The 22941-nt window shown below is 38.3% G+C and overlaps 1 protein-coding gene across 9 annotated transcripts in view; it reads left to right on the top strand.

Moving 5' to 3' along the window:
• The window catches only part of map7b (microtubule-associated protein 7b), a 59970-nt gene that overhangs the window by 12682 nt on the left and 24347 nt on the right, over nt 1-22941 (top strand). For all 9 annotated transcript variants that reach the window (XM_079802585.1, XM_079802584.1, XM_079802581.1 and 6 more), the window contains exons 2-3: nt 21224-21346; nt 21463-21537. In XM_079802585.1, the coding sequence (XP_079658711.1) occupies nt 21224-21346; nt 21463-21537 (198 nt within the window). The remainder of the gene's footprint in view (nt 1-21223; nt 21347-21462; nt 21538-22941) is intronic.

The raw sequence follows: 22941 nt of genomic DNA, 5'->3' as shown, positions 1-22941 counted from the left end.
CTTGAAGCCAATACTGAAGTGACTTAAACTGCAATTCATCGACTGGCCACTAGAGACAGACTCCAGAAGGAGCAGAATCTCATTGAGCCCCATGTTAAAATGCCCAACTTTACAGCAGAAAAAAACATATTCACAGCCTGGTACAAATTGTGGTTTTGGTCTATACGGCTAATTTTGCCCTTCATGACAACTGTGAGGGGGGTGAATTGTTTTATAACTCATTCGTTTAAATTATATAAAGCCTTAAAGTTCTGCATAATTAAGGGCGTGGCCACTTTGAGTGACAGGTGGATTGCCATTTATCTGCTGTCTGTTAGTCATCGCGTCACCTCAGCTCCACCTCTTTGCCCATTTTCTATTATCCGGGAGTGACGCGCTGCCAAGATGGGCCAGCTCGTCCCTACTTTACGCTTCAAAACTGCTCTTCAGAATCCTATGGGTGACGTCACGGACACAGTTTACAGTCTATGGTTATACCTTGATCATTCAAGTTAGTTCATTAACTAATGTTATAACCGATACAACTTAACATTTTAAAGTGGATTAGTTAATGTTAAAATGAATGATCTAATAATGAACAATCCTTCTACAGCGTTTATTAACATTAATGTTACAGATGGACTCTTATTGTAAAGTGATACCGTTTCATATAAATCCAAACAGTCATGCTTAACGATGGCCGTCTTTAAATATCTACACAAAGCACTGAAAATAGATGCATATGTGTACTGTATGTATGCTCTTACTCGTTATTTGTGTCTACTTTTGAATTCCTTTGAATCAAAATAACAAAATATGTGTTACAGTGACAATAAAAAAGAGCTGAAATCGGGTGCATGTCTGATTCGTTTCTGTCGGCTGCATGAGAATTTAAACTTGAAAAATAAAGATTGGACTTTTATAGGGATAATTATTGATATCGGCTGATAAGAGAATTTGATCATGATATTTTTTTGGCCGTACGCCCAGTTCTTGTGTAGTTGGCTAATTTGAGGTTTTTGAGTATCATTGTCAGTTTTGTCAATACATAATACAGCAAATGATGTCAGTCTATGGTGAGCGTCAACATCATATCAGTTACACTGAAGAGGCAAATTTATCCATCTGTCTAGTGTTTCAGCACCACTTCCACTGAGCAGGAAAATAATTTTGCTCTCTTTTTTTGTTGGGTGTGGCTGTTTTGCCCCACCCATTGTCGCTACGGCAGTGGCAGATGACTGTCAAGTTGGACAGGATGTCCTAGGCTGTGGGTGGGTCACATGACCAGCGGGAGGTGGAATGTAAACAGCTCTATTAGCCGACTGATAGGCTCCACATAAAGGTGCATGCCGTTCAGACTGAGCCTACAAGTTGTATAAATGAATCAGGGATTGTAGATCAATGCTGGTATTCAATATGTACATTTCTAGATCTGAAATGACAGAGCTCTTTCATAGAAGAATCACTTTTATGTAAGCTTTGTAATGACAGTTACCACCTCACATTAAACAAGTGCATGTGGAGGTTAGCTCTTCAACCTATGAGGCATGACTCCCGCTTTGACTTTTCACATGCTCAGATTTGGGTCACAAGACTGTGCAGTGTGGCTCAGCTGGGACAAAAATCCCTCAGAACTCAAAACACTTCTGCCTCACTGGAGCTAATGCCATGAACAGCCTCTGCTTCTGGGGCTCTATAACCTTTTGTCTCCAAGGCCCCCCTTTGTACACTGTAAAACTCATGTTGCCTTCAAATATTACTGTTATTTGTGATTTACTAGATAAGGATGTATAAATAATATATTTTAGAATATATAAACTTAGAAATATTTCAACCTAGTAAAACTATTAATATTAAAATGTAAAAGAAAGCTATGGAGTTATAACTGACTGTCTATTGACTGTCGATTTTGGTGCGTTTAAATAAAAGGTGTGGTTATTTTATTTTAAAGGCTCGTATTTTTTTTAATTAAAATTCAACTTTAATTTAAAATTCAACTTTAATTTAATTAAAGTCTAATAATAATACAATTATACAAAAAACTAATTTAAAATAAATAAGAAATTAATAGTTATTTTTAATCGGTTTTTCGGTCAAGTGCATCCGAGAATTTCGACTCCCTCACACGTCCCGGTTCCTTGGTTAAAATAGCAATTTCTCACGATTTACAAATAGTTGGAAACATTTGGGAAATTGTAAGTACTCAACTGAACAAAATATATAACACTGGCCTAGTGGTTTTTGGATATTTTAATGAAAAAAATTTACATAGTGCAGCTTTAAGCTGAAGCAGAGCGAACGGGAAAAACGCTAATAAAGCAGATTGCGGCAGTTATCGTGCAGAGCGTACATTTAAACTCGAGTCAGCATATCGTTATTAGTGGTGGTGGGGGGGGGTCGATACAGCATAGTATCGCAATATTTTCTGAGGGGATATTGTATCAATACAAGGACGGCAAGTATCAATATTTTCAGGGACTGAATTTCAGCTCTTATTGTGCAGAATTTAACCAAAAGATCCGCTCTTAAAATGCTGGAAATAATAATAATTTGAAATATTTCTTTCAGACTGTAATATCACAAACAGCGCATCACTCTTTTTTTTATAGTAGTAAAAATAATGAAGTTCAGTTAGAGAACAGACACTACACTTAAAAACAACGTGCAGCGTGAGCCGAATGAGAGTCGCGCCACAGACCAGCTGCAGGAGTCAGATTTCATTCATCAGAGAGCGAGGAGCGGAATGACAAGATGACGGTGGAAGATTTGGTTTCAACGCAAAATATTAAAGCGCCTATTTAAGTGAGTTTGTCATTGTACTGTTTTGTTGTTGTGTTTTTCATTAAGAATAACAACGAACCCACCATTCAAGCAACTCTCGTCCCCGAATTCGCACTAATTCTAAAAAGTAAAATGCACACGGCCATTCATAATTATTATTAATATGTTATTGCAATGCTCAGCATATCACGATATTTAAAAAAACACAATAATATTGTATCGTGGCTTAAGTATCACAATAATATCGAATCGTGGGGCCTCTGGCGATTCCCACCCCTAATGGTTGAACATTTGAGAACATTTGAGCCAGTCATCTTCCAAAACTTCTAATGAGAAACGCTTATAAATCAGCTGTTGCCAATAAAACAGAAGCTAGTGGTTGAAAGTGAAGAAAATGAAGAAATTCAGGACTAATTTGGCCATAAATATTAGTATTGTAATTTTACAGTTCCACTGTTAATTTTATTTTTCTTAAATACTTTGGTTTTATTTTACAGTAAAATTGTAAGTATTCTTATTTTGTTTAGTTTTTCATATAATTTTTATAATTTTAATTGTATAATTTCATACATTTTCCACAAATCGTGCAGCAGTTTTTAATCATTGAAAAAGGATACCAGTATTTGAGCCACTTCTGTTTGCTGTGTAACAGGACATTTCGAGAATCACACTTGTTTAGGGTTGGGAATCGTGAGAAATTTTCCGGTTCCGGTTCCGGTTCCGCCTAACGATTCCGGTTCCGATTCCGGTTCCATTAAAATTATTAAACAAATAGTGGTAAAGGAAAAAGGCACAATACGCAACTCAAACAATCCATTTTGTGTTTATTACTTGCTCTAAAATTTATTTACAGGTTGGCAATGTCAAAAAAGTCCTGTACTGTACATATATTACAGTATTAATTAAGCCATTCTTGCAACACATTTTTTTTCAAATGAACACCTCTGAAATTGTCTTATTACATTTTATCTCTCTGTCTCTGAATAAAACCAAGTTATAAATTATATTTATTAGTTATATTTATTAATTAGTTATATATTAATTTAATAGTAATTCAGTTATTCAGTGAACTTGTAAATAATAAATTGCAATTCAGCATTACAAAGCTAATTGTGCCTAAACGCTCACCTAAACCATGGTGACTCAACGGTTGACAAATATATATATATATATATATATATATATGTCCTTTCACTATAAATCTGGTATAAGCCCTGTGGCACTCTGTGCTGTAGCAAATGTTTTGTCAAATTGCTAGTGCAGCCTTTGCATGTTATTAACTTTTCACGTGTTACATTTTGCTTCATTATCATTCATTCTTTGGAAATGAATCCATACTTGTGACTTTCTCTTCGCTATGCTGGTGGTCAACGAGAAAATATCTGACGCAAAACCGTAAATGTGTAGCGCGAGGGCTTTCAGTGCTGAACTGCGTTGCCCTCCTGGAAGCGGCAGGCAACGTAATTAATATTCATGATGAGGTGAGCCAGGGTTGCCAGGTTTTCACAACAAAACCCGCGCAATTGCACAATCGCTTCAACCCGCGGACATGAAACACAGCCCGCGGCAACAGTGGAAAACGGGAAAGCGGGAAAATCACGGAGTTGGCAACACTGGCTGTCACTCGCTATGAAAGGATACGCTTCCAGCGCTTCGCACACACATTGCACCAGAACCGTTTTCGGAACCGAAACTTAGCAATTTCGCGCGGTTCTGGTATTTTTCACAAATCAGTTTCGGTTCTGCATAAGAACCGGTTCTCGGTTCCCAACCCTACACTTGTTAGTATACAGTTGTCAACCCCGAATACTGAAAGCTGACTAACGTAGCCTTATTCTGTGCTGTTATTCTGTGTTAGTATGCTACAGTTTCTCTCTTGTTCAATTCCCAAAGTGCTCACTGGATAAACTAGCGCCCTGTTGTTAAGCAGGGGTGGAAGGGCAGTAAATCTAGATAGTGCACTAAAATGTGTCTAAGCTGATCATTGATCACTTGCCGAGAGAAGAACTGCAGCGTTCACATTTTTTTAATCAAATGTTACCGACAAATAGATGGGTCTGCTTTATTGTGGACTATACTCAAATTGACGTGTTTCTGTCATTTCACATTGTTTTGATGAGTCATCACAGAGAGCCCTGAATATTTTGTGGTGTAAATTCCTGCTAATGTTGTCATACACGCCCTGGAATAACATATGGTTAAATTGCGTTCTTTCTGAATTGTTTTGTGCTAGTTTGGTAAGGGTAAGGCTCCTCTGCTCTCTTCCTCTCTCTGTAAGCTTAGCATTAGCCACTGCTAAGCTGCTCAGATCTCTGAGCCTTCCCGCCCCAATACACACACACACACACACACACACACACACACACACACACACACACACACACACACACACACACACACACACACACACACCCACATACACACACACACACACACACGCACACACACGCATACACTGGTGCCATGTGGAGAATTGCACACTAATCGCTGATCTCTCTCTCTCTCTCTCTCTCTCTCTCTCTCTCTCTCTCTCTCTCTCTCTCTCTCTCTCTCTCTCTCTCTCTCTCTTTCTCTCTCTCTTTCTCTTTCTCTTTCTCTTTAATCTTGCATTTCTGCACTGCACACACACATCAATCACACACAATTGTGATTTATAATCTCGCATTTACACGCTCAAAAGAGGGGGATCTACAGTCTCCTCTCAATCAGTCTCAGATTGTCAGATTGAAGGGGTGGGGTGAAAAGTCCAGTTTTTTTCTCTCCATCACATATTCCTCTCTTTTATTTGTCAATGAATCAGCACACACATTATCGTCAGCCTGTGATGGATGTCCCGTCCTTTGGACTTTTGTGTGTGCGTGAGGTTGGGTCTCATGTATTGGATTAGGATTGCTTCCTTGGCAATGTAGATGAGTTTTGCATGGGGGTTTTCCAGAATTCTCCAAAACTATGAGTGAAATTCAAGGTTAGAGCGGTCAGTGATGTGCATTTCATAGAGCAGGGGTTGTTAAGCTTTTTAATGCCAAGATCCCCCAAATATGATGCTCACCTTTACCAGGGAAACCCTTCCTAAAATATAAAGGCTATATTTATGCATACAGACCCAAATAGTAAGTGTGAATATGTTGTTTCCAAAATTAAATAATTGCAGGTTATTTGTAATTGTGGAAATTATTCTTTTAAATGTCTTTATTTCAAAATAGAATTTCTTAAAAACATTTCTATAATGCTTTTCACTTTAGAATATATTTTGGTTATTTCTTGCTGGTAAAGTGCATTTAAAAATAAATAAGTTTTCTGTGGACCCCCTAAACCTTGAGGTCCTCTTTGAAAACCACTGTCCTAAAGAAGCAAACTGATTCGGTCATGAAGGTCAACAGAAGTCATTCAGGTTGAGCTTCATAGCACTAAATGAAGCGGTATGTTTCTTTTAAAAATTATACAGTGGTGAGTGGTTTAACTGTTTCAGTGTTTCCCACAGGATTTTGTGAAACTGTGTTGGGCGGACCACGGTCCCTTTAGGGGAATCGTTCCGGGGGCGGCATTGCCCCCCATAAGAATATTTTAGATGTTTTAAAGTCAAATCATCAATTTGGTACACTTAGAGAGTTCAAAATGATGAGCTCCAATTAGAGCTTAGATCGGGCTCAAAAAACCCAGCTGTGCACATTGTGTCCGAGCCCGGCCCGGCCTGACACATTTAAAGGTGCCCTAAATGATGTTGCATGTTTTTTAGGCCAATATTTTTTTTTGTCACATACAGCAAACATCTCCTGTGTTCAGGGGACAGGCAGCTAGCGGATAGCTAGGAGATGTTTGCTGTATGTGACAAAAAAAATTTTGGCCTAAAAAACGCGTGACAACGCTTAGAGCACCTTTAACTGTAATTATGAGCCTGAGCCCGATTTAAACCCGACCATTTTTAATATGTGGGCATTCTGACGAGAACGAGCCTGTAATGAGCGAAGTTCTGCCCACCCAATTAGGCTAATAAAGTAATGATTAAAAAAACACAAATGCTTGATCAAGGGCCGGCATGCCTGGCCCGAGGACAGTGGCGGAAAATATCGGGTCGGGTCAAGTTCGGGCTCGGGCAGAGAATCTAAACTCTAGCTCCAATCCATATTCAGTGTGCAAAATGCAAATTGAACAAAGAAAAAGTCTGTGCATTGACTTTAAAGGGGACTCAAACCTCTAATGTTATAATATTATTCCCATGACAGTAATAGCCATATATTGCACTGAAAAATAAATTCATTATTTTATACATTCATTATTTTATACTTTCATAATTAGTTTTGTCCTAATTTCTATACATGCAAGAGAGAAACCCTTGAGCTTTTATTTTGACGGAAACACAGGGCTCCAAACTAACATTTGAGAGCAGTAGCACCGGTGCCACTAAGTTCTACGGATGGTGGCGCTGGAGGAAAATGTATCATAAAGTTAATTTAATAAAATTACTGGTGTTTTGCATTGTTTTGTGTGTTGTGCAGTTACTAATAATATTAGATATTTGTTGGAAATTTAACATTGAAGCACTGAGATTGAATTGATATGCAGATAAAAGTAACCTAATTTTTATAGGGAAAATTACAATATGTACCATTGTTCTTTTATAGCATCACATTGAACTGACTGACAGCTTTAGTGATTACAAAAGGAGCTCTCTTTACTTGTTTTCTGTGTTATTTCATGAGATGTCTTGAGACATGTAAAAATGTCATGAGACTTTGTGACTTCCTACTTTTTTCCATATATTAGGAAAGAGTGGAAATGGCTAATAAGTCAATATCTGCCGACAACTGGTTATACTGGTAATTTCATGTTATATTGATAATATTTAAGAGCTTTGAAGTGCTGGAAAAAGTGTGAAGCTCTTGAAAGCCCTTGAAAAGTGCTTCAATTTCACTCCCAAAAAGGTTGTATGAACCATGAGAGGAATAAGGTAAAAAACAAAAAACAAACCCTTCGACTATTTCTTCCACAATCCCATGAGGAACTGCATTAAATCAGCAAAATTAAAATTAAATTAAATTAAACTGCAATTTTGAATGTTGGAGATTTGTGGACTGAAACCCTGTAACTTTGTTCATGGCAGCACGGTTTGATCTGATATTTATAGTTTATAACAGAAAATTTTGTCTCGAACGCTTCCCACCAGATCTCACAGTAGCAATGTTATTAATTCTGTGGCAAATTCAAGCGCTTTCTCATTGGATCTCCCCAGTGTTGGGCAAGCTACTTGGAAAATGTAGTGAGCTAAGCTAGCAGTTACTCTACATTAAATTAAGCTTCACTTCACTGAAGCTACCCCCTAGGAAATGTAGCTGCAACATGGCAAAATTAGTTTACTACATCCAAGCTATTTTTTAATGTAATTTTTATATTGGACCAACTTCATTCCAATCAATGCTATCTCAGTGATCAATGAAAGTCAACAGATAGGCAGGCATACTTTTTCAGTTCAATTGTTTGGTCAACAACTGTCCCAAGCCAATAACAAACAGAAACATGTGATCCACATAATAACAAAAACAGGTGTCGAGATTGTGTGTATGTGTACGTATGCGTAGTGTGAACGCACCTGTGTTTGCAGGTTTATTCTCAATTTAGACTTGGACACAAGGACCCCGATCATTTTAACAAGAAATGTTTATTCACGCGACATAATAGAGGCTTTTCAAAATTTGCATCTAAAACACTGTTTCTCTTTTTGTGACTGCACGGATGCTTGCGCGTACAACAGTGCATGCCATGCGTGAGTGAATTGAGCACTTGAAAACAAAAGTCCACTAGATAGTGCGCACGCACCCAACCCGTCTTTCCGCGCTCACGGCCAAAGGAATACTTTCAAAGGAGACCGAGCGTAACGTAAAAAGTGAAGTAAACCCGCAACTTTAGCAGTTGTAACCTAAAACATAACATCAAGAACATCCAGGTAAACAAAGACACCTGAACTAGGGGTGGACGATTATTTTTTGTTATTTTAATTTATCTTTGTTATTAAAAATAAGAGCTAAAAACAGTAGTCTTTACATTAATTAAATATACACTGATACATAATAAAGCTACAAAGGTTATTCAGCGGAATCACGGATCCTATTGACTCTCATTTGGTTTCTTTCCCCAACTGATATCGTTCACTTAAAGCTACACTGTGTGATATTTTCCCCCATCTAGCGGTTAAAAGGTATATGACCATCCAGTGAATATTAGTTTCTGTTCCTCTCAATTCCGATTTCGTTTTAACTCCTACGGTGGCCGATTTAGCCAAGATTAACATGGCTTCCAGTTCGACCTCGTCCACATTCGACACGGTGCCATCGAGTGTTAAAACGCAAAAGGCGAAGCTTGAATTCACGGGTATGTCCCTCTTTGGCTGATGTACTTTCAAGATGGAGGGGCAACATGGCGACCTGCATTCGAACCCCTCACCCGTATGTATTTTCAATGGCATATTATAAACTTACGAGAATACTTTATTACTTGAAAGAAGTAAATATGCATTAATGAGCACATATTTTTTTGAAAGAACTAAGTGTTTTTAGCTAAGAACAAACTAAAAAAGTTACACAGTGTAGCTTTAAAGCATTAACCGACTGTGTTTACATGCGGATCAAGACAGCCATTTTGACATAACTTTGTGTGTATTTGACAGTTGAGTGTGTAATAAGGCACGAAACAGAACTGAAGGGATCACACACTTTCAGAGAAGCGGCTTGTGCGCACGTTTCGGTGTGTCATACCGCGCGAGACTGCAATGAGTTGTTTTTCGCAAGTTATTGTGTTTAATAACTCTTTTTAACGTCAAGCAAGTCACATAAGTAACAGTCGTGTGCCCAGTCTATTCTCTGCTATATGCGTCGACCTAAAACATACACTTTTCACAATGTTGAAATAGCCTATTAAAATCATTCAGATATTGCGTGCCGTTGCGATATGTACATTTGCGATATTTCGATATATTGTGCAGCCCTACTGTGTAGTAACATGTGCTGTCTATTATTGAGCCGAGCTTCGCTGTTTGATTTTTCTCATATGTAACGGAAATGGCAGCTCTTATCAGTTGGGCACCGTGATGGTGGCACCAGTGCGACCTCAAACTAAATTTTGCCGCACCAGCAGGAAGAAATATTGCAAAATTCGCAGTCTGGAGCCCTGAAACTGCAGTCAAGCTTTTATTTTGGTGGAAAACAAACAAGAGTCTAATTACAAATCTAGTGAAATATTGTAATCGTCAAATAAATGTGAAAATAATGCGTAACTGGTGCCAACTACATTCCCAAATACGCTAATACACATGCACAGGTGGTGTTCACCGCATTCATTCACTGTGAACCGATGTGCTGATTGTGTGAGCAAAGTGCACACTTCTCTTTGCGCAGCACAAACAGACACAAAGCCTTATCACGCTTTTAGTTTGTCTGACAGCAATGGTGCAAAACACAACATTTAAGAGCTTTTATGTTTTTAAACATAAAAGCTAGTCTAGTTGATGAATGGAAAGCACTGAAATCTATTTGTGGCGGTCAATGTTGATATTGTGGCGTGTCGCCACAAATAAATCAATGTTTTGTTTAGGTGCCTCTGTCCTGCTGGATTGTTTGTAGATGTGATTGTGCCACATGAAGACGTTTTTCCATTTACCCGGATTAAAAATGTGCTGACTGGAAGTGGTGGGGACATGTTATTGGTCGCCTTTTGACTTCTGTCTGTCTGTTCTCAAACAAGTGAACTCAAGGTCAGCGACACTAGGCTCAACTCTGACCTTTGCCCTTAACGTTGTATCATCTACAACTGGGAGACGCTCCTGAACACCATATTCCTTTGCAATGCTACTTTCATTTGTGACGCATTAATCCTAATCTCAGATATTATTTGTGTGCAAATTGAGATGTTGTCCATGTTTTTTTGCAGCACATACAAAATCTAGTAAGCTGGTAAACAAGTGTTTGGTTTTAACAGGTATTTTTTTATCTTCCTCCCTTAATGCATTATCTTGTGTAACAAAAGCAGGCTCCTGATTTACATAGTATTTATCTGATGCTTTGTCTTCGGACCTCAGCCTCACTCTGACTCCAGCAGTTCTGCTTCACTACCCACACTGGCATGGAAACCATTCACAGCAGAGCCAAGATGAACAACATCGACTGGAGTAGAAAATAAGACGACTGCTAGAGGATCACACCGTATGTGTTCCTGTATTTGTGTTTGAGTTTGCATATCAATCTGTTGGTTCTTATTTGATTATCAGAGAGCCCGAAGGGAGAACATTTCCTTAAATCCTCCTTCATAGTAGTCTACTTGTTGGCACACTAGGGGTGGGCAATATACTGGTATTGGTAGAGATTTTGGACTATCGTCTCTCTCATGTGACATTGCTGTGCTGTACGGTCACGACAGCTTATCATTTGCATGCGTTTTAAGCACTGCAGTTTAAAAACAAGTGATTTTAAACAGTTGAAGCGCAATTAGCAGCAAAAGACAACTCATTTCAGTATATGCACCGTTTCTCAGTGCTGTCTGAGAGATGCGTGACATGAAGCTGCTGCTCATAATGCGTTTGAGAACTAGTTGGTATTTTGCAGGTATGACAATATACACTATATTGCCAAAAATATGGTTGTTTTTCAGGGGTTGGGCTTGGCCCCTTAGTTCCAGTGAAAGGAATGCTTCAGCATACCAAGACATTTTGGACAATTTCATGCTCCCAACTTTGTGGGAACAGTTAAGGGATGATACAAAGCAAGGTCCATAAAGCAAGGTCCATAAAAATAAGGATGAGCGAGTTTGGTGTGGACGAACTTCACTGGCCTGCACAGAGTCCTGACCTCAACCCGATACAACACCTTTGGGATGAATTAGAGCGGAGACACCAGGTTAGAGCTGCAACTAACGATTATTTTTTCTGTCGACTAATCTAACGATTATTTTTTCGATTAGTCGACTAATCTAACGATTATTTTTCCAGATTAATCTTATGATTCTTTTTTACTGATTATTGTATTTCAAAGAGGGTAGTGAATTTGTATATTATTTTAACATGAAATCAATGAATGATGACAATATTAATTGTATTTCAGGAAAGGTAGTGTACATAGTATGCCATTTTATAATGAAATATATGAACACAAGAAGCTTTTTAAACATAATATATAATGATACTATTCATCATAAAATGTATACAGAGTAGGCCTAATTAGGAAAAGTTGTTTACTATAGGCTAGTAGTTGAGTATGATTTACTTATTGATTTGTGTCAATAGTAAACGAAAATGCACTTGTATTTATCTGCAAAAGGTTCACATACAGGAGCTTTCAGCATAGTTTTAATATAGTATAACTAGTCGTCTATTTTGAAGATACATGTGCATAAACAACGACTAAAGCTGCCAGAAGTTTTTGCCCAAACTTCAAAGACACATTTAAATGATTAAAGCTAGAGGCATATCTTAACTTTAATCATGTAAACTACCTATATACAGCATGTTTTATGCATATGTGTTTGGGACAGAGGGGAACCAGGTCGCATTAACAGGAGATATATGCAGCCCATAATAAATAAAAGCACGAGACGTACTGGGGTCGGAGAAGAACCCCGGAAAATGTGACCGTCTGTTGCAATACACGCGCCACGGTTCAGCTGCGCGAGAGAACACTGGAAGGGTTGCCAGGTTTACACAACAAAACCCACCCATTCGTTACTCAAAACAAGCCCAAAACAAGCCCAATCGCGTTTCGGGGAGGTTCTCTGGTAAACATCGCGTTCGGGGTGTTAAATATGTGTGTTTTTTTGCTTCAACCCGCGGACATGAGACACAGCCCGCGGCAACAGTGTAGAAGTAGCCCAATTCCGCGGAAAAAAGCGGACTTGGCAACACTGATTGGCAGTGTGAAAGTTCCCGCTCTCCACGCGCACAGCTTCTGCTCTGCCACCGCGCGCAGTGTGAAACCGGCGTTACAGAGCGTAACAAAGCACAGTTTTACTCGGCTTCTGTTTAAAGTACTCCCACACTTTTGAATGTCGCGGTCTGGCTTTATATGATAAATGATCATTTTCACTATGCCCGGGAGCAGAAGCTGCCATTATTCTAGATCTTCTGTTCCATTCTAGAACGTAAATAATGTGCCGCCGACGCGTCGACGCATTTCACGCACGTCGACGTATTTTCGTAGTCGACGTCATCGACGACGTCGACGCGTCGTTGCAGCCCTACACCAGGTCTTCTCATCCAACATCCACCAGCAGCCATTTCACCCTGTAACCTAAGGCTGGTTTCCCACTGAAGCTAAGCAGGGTTGAGCCTGGTCAGTACCTGGATGGGAGACCTCCTGGGAAAACTAGGTTGCTGCTGGAAGAGGTGTTAGTGAGGCCAACAGGGGGCGCTCACCCTGTGGTCTGTGTGGGTCCTAACACCCCAGAATAGTGATGAGGACCCTATACTGTAACAAGCACCATCCTTCAGATGAGACGTTAAACCGAGGTCCAGACTCCTTGTGGTCATTAAAAATGTACCCATTGGCCTCTGTCCATCATTGCCTCCTAATCATCCCCATATCACTCTGTCTCCTCTCCACCAATCAGCTGGTGTTTGGTGAGCGTTCTGGCGCAATATGGCTGCTGTCACATCATTCAGGTGGTGCTGCACATTGATGGTGGTTGAGGAGATTCCCCCCTTCCATGTAAAGCGCTTTGAGTGCCTAGAAAAGCGCTATATAAATGTAACAAATTGTTATTATTATTATTAACATCAGTGCCTGACCTCACAAATGCACTTCTAGAAGAATGGTCAAAAAGACCCATAAACACACTCCTAAACCTTGTGGAAAGCCTTCCCAGAAGACTTGAAGCTGTTATAACTGCAAAGGGTGGGCCAACTCCAACTCTTATCTCATTAGAGATTTTGCTATATTGTTTATATTACGGTATGTAAATATACCACCCCTTAAAGCCTGTAAGCCGTCATATCTTGAGCCCTGTGTATTTGTTGGCTAAACAACTGTTCAAAAGTTTGTGTAACTACCTTAAGATGATGATTTCATTAATGCTGTTTGCTGCTGTAGGTGGTTGGTGTCTGTGTACTCTCCCTGTTTATTCTGTTCTTCCGTCACTACATACTTAACCAGCCTGTTCAGCCTGGCATTCAGGACACAGATTAGTAAGCTAATCAGGCACGGGCCTCAGACCAAAGGTTCATGAGCGAGTACCATTTTATGTTCTGTGCAGGAATGGAGAGACGATGCAAAAAGGAAAGTGTCCAAAACCTGCTAGAAGGGGCTCATTTCGTGCATTTTGTGTCGAATCTCGAGAGGAAAGATTTGATGGTGTTGTAACTATGCATATAGACCTATCTTTTGTCATCTCAAAAGAATGTATAGACTAGCTAACATTGACTTTGTTCTGAGATTTGATTGTTTTTGCACCCCTTGGGCATTTGAGTAAATGCTATGGCTGGAATGAAAAGCCTTTATTAGCGAGCTACACGAAGGCAAAATCAGGTGTTCACACAAACACGCCCCACAGGTGTCATGTTAAAGTCTCACCACCACAATAGCCTGCGGTTTGTTTAGATGGTGCATATATTTCAACCATATTTGGCTTCCGTTAAGAGACATTTAACCATTCAAACCATTTGAGGTGCAGTGATTGTAGCATACGTGTTTGGATTGTCTTTAGCAGTTTTATGAGCTGCGTACAAGCTTGCATTGCAATTAGCACAGAACAATGTGTCCGTATCTGAGCACTTTGGCTTGTGATTCACTGTCAGGTAATTTCTGGGTTAAACGCCACTGGGTCTCCCTCACCGTCAAATAATGAGCCACAGCTAGACACACACACACAGACACACACAGACACACTCTCTCTTTGCATTTTGTGTTTTAATAAGTCTCAGTAGAGAACTGACAACTTCAGATTAGTTTGTATCACTGTAGTATTGAAGTCACACTGTGTGTGTCTGTGTGTGTGTGTGTCTGTTTCTGTGTCTGTTCAGGTCTGGTAGAAACTGAGGTTATTCTGACTGACCGAAATATGAACATGAAGAATTTCATCATTGTCCCTTTTAATGGAATATAATAATTTCAGAAATCGCTCTCTGTAATCATTTGAGACCTTCCCTATTGTTTATCTGAGAAAGGTGATATCCTGCGTTTTTGGTAGGCGGGTAAATTGGGTCAGATGGAGTTTGGCCTGGGATAAATCAGGAGCAACATTGTCCTGGAATCTAGAGCAAGTGACGGCCGTTTCGGTTCCATCTCCTCGGGGATCGCACACAGAAATAGATTGAATAATATCACAATAGCTCTGTTCTTACCAGACTGTAAAAAAAGATGGACGACGCGCTTTCACTCTCTTCTGTAGAAGTAACTGAAGCCACCAGTGTCCGAATATGACGCTGACATCTTGGGTCTCGAGTTTGCGCAGTAGTGAGTGCCAGGGTGGGAAATTAGCCCCCGCCACCAGCCAATGGCGGGTACTTTTTCAAAGCGGCGGGTGACTTTCCCTTGTATACCAGCCACAGTGGCGGGTGGATTGAATTGAAAAACATATTTTTATTGGTTACTACTTAAAACATTCCTTGTAACGGATTGGACAGCTTTTGTCAAAGAATGCTGTTGCTAGTAACAATAATGCACTTTTGTCGAGTAACTCATTTGATTGGTTTCAGCGCTGAGCTGATACAGACGAAAGGAAAATTATCGGTTAAAAAACGTGGCAACAAATCACCGGTGTTAGAGGCCCGCTGCGGAGTCATCATCTTACTCTTTCTGCTCACTTTTCATAGGTCTAATCAACATATGAAATTAAAATAATAATATTATAGGCTAAAATTTAAACAGCCTAACTATGAAACTAAATAGGCTATGGTTTATTTAACCAAACAACACCAGTTACCACCATGCAAATTCAAACATTTCGCTCTTTTAATTTTAATTAATGCTTGAATAACACGCCTATATGTCCTTCCATTAACAATAATATCTGGAGCGGTGGCTGGGATATACAAACCAACATACGTGGCATAATTTTTTGAATTACTTATCACGAGAGGAAAAAAAAAACGTTTTAGTCACATAACATCGGTTAATGGAAACGCCATCATTTCGCAATAGTTTATCGACATATAAAGTTTTGCGCAAATCTGTAGGCTAATGGAAACACGGCTACTGTCGAACCTACGTGTCGTCAGAAAATGCAAACAATTTGTTTGTTAGAGGAACAACTAACCTTAAATTAGAGGCAATAAAAGACCACGAGTCGTCCAAGTCTCATATAAAGTGCACTGTCATACAGCCAAGTGTTGGGCAGTAGCGAGATACAAGTTGCGACACTAGCGCTTAACTACATTTTTCAGTAGCTCAGTTACTTTTAAAACAGTGTAGGCTCACCGGTCAAACAACGTTCGCTCAAATCCCGCTCAGACATGACATTTATCTGTACTGTAGCCTACTATAGGCTACCTGTTGTAGCCATTAAACAATGTATTTTATATTTAAATATTATAATGCTATTTTTAAATTTCATCTAGGCTATATTGATAATTAAAAGTGCAAAAATGCGTAATATGTGTCAAAGACATGGGGTCAGAAATGATTTTGACACTTACATTTTGTTTGTAGAAAGCCTTTCTTTAAAGTGAATTTTGTTTTGTATAAATTGATTCTTAATTTTAATCGATGTTTCATCAGCCAATTACCCGGATTTATTAAATAAGCAAATAGACTATCATACAATATTCTTAAACATGAAGGCACGGGAGTGATCACTTGCGTTGCGCATGAACTGGAGCGCGTCTCGTAAATAATCCGAAACTCAGCGTATAGGCCAGGGGTTTTCAAACTTTATGATGCCAAGGACACCCAAATATGATGAAACTTTTATGAGGGACCCCCTTCCTAAAATCCATCTATATATTCTTATGTACAAAAAAAACATTTAAACTGTTAAATAAAAAGTAGGCTAAATGTGACATTATAAATACAACATATTGTTTCCAAACTTAAATTGGCTATACATAATGTTGGATGTAAAAACCTGAAAAAGAACATTTTCAATTAAAAATTATTTGTAAAAGCAACTTTCAAAGTAAATGTATGTAATCAGCTTATGTACTGCGTTAAGAATACTGCCTTACAACCCCACTGAGCAAGATAAAGGGGACTATAGTGAGAAACTCACTAGAAAGATACAAAGCAAATATATACAATTCTGGAAAGTATGTATGGAAAGAAAGGAGAGAAACATTTAGAAATGAAATAGTTAGTTAGAATGTTCACTCTTTCCAAGATTTGTTTTTTTTATTCTCTGAAATGTTCTGGGGACCCCTTAGAACCTTCTAGAGGACCCCTGGGGGTCCCCGGACCCCAGTTTGAAAACCCCTGGTATAGGCTACTTCTCACAGACATGAGAAATATGTGTATAGAAAGCTTGAAATGTCCTCTTTTAAACGATTATGAAACAATTTGAAACGAAAAGAAAGCAAAGCGCAATATTTACGTGAGCAGCTCATGACTGGCGGTTCTGTTCAGATGCTGAGAGCTCAATTACTCCGTGTGCTGTGAGTTTAACCTGCATTAGACTAATCCTGACTCCTGAGTATTTCATTTAAGTTGCATACATTTTGTTCTTGCTCTGATGTTAAATTTGTAGCCATTTTGCACTTTGACAGCCAGTTTGAGATATAGGCTATATTTGAGTACTGTGTGTGTGATAGTTTACAAAATCAAATGATTCTGACAGTTTTTGCCATTGAAATGACTTGGGGAAAAGAAGTGTCCCAATGCGTCAGACAGAGTTATGGCACGCACGGAGATGAGAATGGAATGTATGGACTTATCTAACTCTGGGAATACAGTTAATAAGCCAAAGTCCCAAAAAGTTGGCGTGTTCCTTTAAGTAGAATATGATGAATATACAGGTTAATATAGAACATATATTTAGTGAAAGAGTTGATTTCTCTAGTGAACTAACAGCTGTGGACACTGAATGTGCCTGAGGGAAATGTGATGCTACATGACATTTAGTTTTCAAGCTGTTATTTTGTTATTTTCTTTCAGCCTTTGAAACACTGATTGAGCGATTACACCACATTTGATACGTGACAGTACGTGAAGTTGTAATGAATCCTCAACATACCTTCAGATGTTCATTCTTTAGGAAGAGATGATCTATCGCGTTCACAAACCGCTTGAACTGTGATCAGGGATCAGTCACGCCACATTAAACAGTGTCAAAACGGCATTTATCGTTGGAATTTTGTAATAAAATGGACTGAATACTTAATATGTTTGTGTGGGAACTCGGATTGAAGTGTGTTCCGCACTTACAGCAAGTCGACTGTTAACTGTTAAAGATTGCATTTGAAAACCGTTCGGTACACGCGTACACCGAACCAAAAGCCGAAAGTACGTTTCGGTACGAATATGTGTACCGTTACACCCATAGCATGAACACATTTTGATGTGCTTTGAAAGGTTGCCTTGTGAAAGTGAACCAAACCAAGACGAAAATGCAACATTGTACCAAATTAACTCCGTTTCGGAACAAAACAAAGATCTAAAGGTGTGAATACACCCTAACATTCATATTTAAATCGCTTTTTGCGGTTTAACATTCACAGACACTAGTCCAAATCGCAATTTGATTAATTGTACAGCCCTACTTTTGATTTATTCATCCAAAATTTGACTTTCCACATTCTACAGTAAATTCAATTTTTGTGTTTTCCACATCGTGGGTCTAATAGTTTATCGTGTAGAACAGGGTGTTTGAGTCGTCAATGACTTTTGCTAAAAGGCATTGACTTTTGTCTTTGCTTGTTGTGATCGTTTTACCCTTTATCCATCCCCTTCTCGTCTAGACACACCATCTGCCCATAGCTTGTTTATCCCCTCCTCCCCCACAGAGGAATTATGGGTAGCACTCTTTAACGATCAGTATTTGTGGGAGCCATAATACATGCTAGCCTGTGGGAGATGTTATGTAAAGGATGGCAGTGTTTGAACTTTGAATCTCACGATTGCTACAGAAATGGCTTTGTTGTGCCTCATTTGCTACAGCATTATTTGGGATATTATTCTGAAATAAGACGCCTAACCTCATCGGCAACTTCTGTATATGTTTTAATAAGCATTATGCATAAAAATGAAATATAACTTATTGATTGTTGTGTGAGATGACGCACACACAGTAGGAGACTGATTGGTTTTAGTGCAGGAATCAATAACTATTTAACCAGATTGCTGATTCTGACACGTGCTGTCACTGACTGATCACAGGATGCTTGCAGATGTGGACACCTGATTATAGTAACACTACAAATACACTTTCTGTCTGTGGATGGTTAAACCTTCTCAAGCCATATAGTTTATATGTTTGTTTACCCATGGATACATAAGCCTATTTGACATCTGTTTTCAAGGAATTGTTTTACGCCCAGACTGAGATCTGTCAGGTCATAAACCTTCTTACAGTCACTTCCTGAAAGTGTGTGAGGGGGAAAGATCCCAGGTCCTTAAGTAAATCAATATGATGTAGAATAGAGCATATGTTTGCTTTTTGAAACATCTTTAACACAATATGTATTGTGTATATCACTGTACAAATATAAATTACATTTTATGTACAATAATAGACTAGTATTTGTCTATTTAAAACTGTATAAATACTGGATCTCTCTCGCTATGGTGGTCATGTTAACTTTATGAAACCAAAGCATGTTTACAGTTTGTGAAAGTTGTAAAAACATTCCTTGATTTAAAATGTACGGTTTTAATATATATCATAAATATTTAGTATTTAAGAAAATTGTATTAATTTATAAATTTATTTAAAATATTTAATTAAATTAATTATTCTAATAATTTAATATAATATTAAATACAACAATAAAATTATATTTGTTTAATATTTTAAATGTTAAATTTAAGAAAATTATATTAATAAAATAATTCTAATTATTTATTTAAAATATTTAATTAAAATAATTATTCTAATAATTAAATATAATATTAAATACAACAGTAAAATTATATTTTTCTTTAATATTTTTAAATGTTAAATTTAAGAAAATTATATTAATAAAATGATTCTAATTATTTATTTAAAATATTTAATTAAAATAATTATTCTAATAATTAAATATAATTTTAAATAATATTAAATACAACAGTAAAATATATAAATATTAAAATTAATATTTTTAAACTATTAATTAATTTAATATTTATTATTATTATTATTATTATTATTATTATTATTATTATTATTATTATTATTATTATTATTATTATTATTATTAAAGGGTTAGTTCACCCAAAAATGAAAATTCTGTCATTAATTACTCACCCTCATGTCGTTCGACACCCGTAAGACCTCCGTTCATATTCGGAACACAAATGAAGATATTTTTGTTGAAAGCTGATGGCTGAGAAAGGCTTCAGATAGGCCTCCATTGGCATTCAGTACATTTACACTCCCAAGACCCATAAAAGGCACTTAAAACGTCATTACAAAGTCCATCTCACCACAGTGGCTCTACAATAATCTTACGATGCGACGACTAGTTTTTGTGCGAAAAAAAAAATCAAAATAACACCATTATCCAACTTGTTCTTGTCTTCCGTGTGTGCCTCCACGACGCATGCGCGAGAATATGACGTAGCGCCAGCGTTCGGACACATGACCCAGAAGGGATTTGTTTACAAGCAGAGGAAGACGCGCGTATCTAAGCTGTTGGATTCTACATTGATCGTGCTTTAGGTCTCGGTGTAGTTCTCAAAATGGGGTTAAAGTGTGCATTTCATGGATTCCCGAACGCTGGCGCTACGTCATATTCTCGCGCATGCGTCGTGGAGGCACACACGGAAGACAATAACAAGTTGGATAATGGTGTTTTTTTTTTGTTTTTTTGCGCACAAAAACTATTGTCGTCGCATCGTAAAATTATTGTAGAGTCACTGTGGTGAGATGGACTTTGTAAAGACGTTTTTAGTGCCTTTTATGGGTCTTGGGAGTGTAAATGTACTGAATGCCAATGGAGGCCTAACTGAAGCCTTTCTCAGCATCAGCTTTCAACAAAAATATCTTCATTTCTGTTCCGAATATGAACGGAGGTCTTACGGGTGTCCAACGACATGAGGGTGAGTAATTAATGACAGAATTTTCATTTTTGGGTGAACTAACCCTTTAATATTTAATTTAATACAATTTTAACACAATTTATGTAATATTATGTAATATGTGATATTAATAAATGGTTTGTATTCCTATTATATCCTTTTTAAATTAAATGTTGTCTTAAGACCAGTAATACCATTGATGGCAAAATGCAGAGATGTTTCAAAAAGAAATAACACTTTGTATTGTGGGATTTGTATAGTTTTTTTCACTTTCTCTTCTCGATATAGTGATGAATAAACAGCTTGGGTTTTTCTCCCTTGTCTCTGTCTGTGTCATTCAGGCTCTGACTATCTTCTCAGATCAGATGAGAAGTCGTCATGGGGTCGACCGGACTCATCTGCCTCTGGACAGTACACCTACACCGTTCCCAGCCCTACAGAGATACACATCGTTACCAGACCAGGTCAGACACACAGCATGTGCACTACTCTTAGCTATATATATATATATATATAAATGCAAACATCTCCCAGCTTTACTGCCAGAGCTCATCCAGCAATTGTGTGCTTGTGTTTGCAGAGCCTCTCATGCAGAAGATCGATGAAAGGCAGAGACTCGCCCGTGAACGGAGGGAGGAGCTGGAGAAGCAGAATGGTATCACACACACACACACACACACACACACACACACACACACACACACACACACACACACACACACATGTTTGTTTTTGTGAAATGTGAGGACATTCCATAGGCTTAATGGTTTTTATACCGTACAAACCGTATTTTCTATCTCCTTACACTGCCCCTGTCCCTAAACCTAGCCCTCACAGGAGACTGTGCAGTTCACTTTCTGTGAAAAAAAACTTGTTCTGTATGATTTATAAGCATTTTGAAAAGTGAGGACATGGGGAACGTCCTCATATTTCACCCTCTTTTTGTAATACCTATGTCATACCCATGTCATTATACACATTTGTGTCCTGATATTTCACAAAAACATGCCCACACACACACACACACACACACACACACACACACACACACACACACACACACACACACACACACACACACACACACACACACACACACACACACACACACCTTTTTATTTTTGGGTGAACTAACCCTTTAATGAGAGTTGTAATGGATGATCAGTTTAGTGTAAAAGCAAAGTTAGATGTTCTTGTTATTCCTGTGAGTTGTTTGAATGTGCCAATCACATGTGAGTTTGTCAAATTAAACCTCCTTCCCCATGTAAAACCCAGGGTTACACTTCTTGCACTTTTCCCTGATCTTTACTTTTTTTACCCGTCTTTCTTGTGTCTGTCTGTTCTCCTTGGTTTGTGACTGCATGACTAACTTGAAGGGGCAGGTTGCTGTGGCGAGGTGCAGTTATTGTGTAAACTCTTGGCAAGGTGGTTACCAGGACCTCCCAGTTTTTATGTAAGGGGTTAGAGGCCAAGACAGAGACCAGAGAGAGATTGGTGGATTAATTTTGCTCGATTTAGATTACTGGAGCGCTTGGTTGCAAATGAAATTGATAATCCACAATGTTGACTATCAACATCTGCCTTTCTTATTATTTGTTCTTTTCCACCTTCTCTCATAGCTTTAGCATTAAACTGCTATTTTTTTGCAACTTTACATTTAAAAGATTTACTCAGCGTCTTGTTGTTCCAAACACATAAGACTTTGGTTAATCTTTGAAACTCAAATTTAGAACATGAGAAATTTCTGTCCCTCCATTGAGAGTCCTGGCAGCCAAACCTAAGATCCAAAAAGCTCATCATAAAGTTAATCCATAAGATTCAATTTAGGCTTTTATTTACACTGACACACATGCGCACATCGCATATGGTGAACATGGAAGCTCTAACGCGTTGATGCATGAAAACCAATGAAGTTTGTTCTAGCGTGTGACGTACGCACAAGCTTCTGTGTTTACCGTATGTAAACGCTCAACAGCATGAGCTTTTTACTCACATTTGTGATTTGTGTGGGAATTATATTTGGGAGCATGTCTGCGAAAGTCTAGGACCTTAAAACTCA

This window comes from Gobio gobio (genome assembly GCF_949357685.1).
Source record: "Gobio gobio genome assembly, chromosome: 21".
Taxonomy (NCBI): domain Eukaryota; kingdom Metazoa; phylum Chordata; class Actinopteri; order Cypriniformes; family Gobionidae; genus Gobio; species Gobio gobio.
The sequence above is the reverse complement of the archived record's forward strand: the minus strand, read 5'-3'. Positions and strand labels throughout refer to the sequence as shown.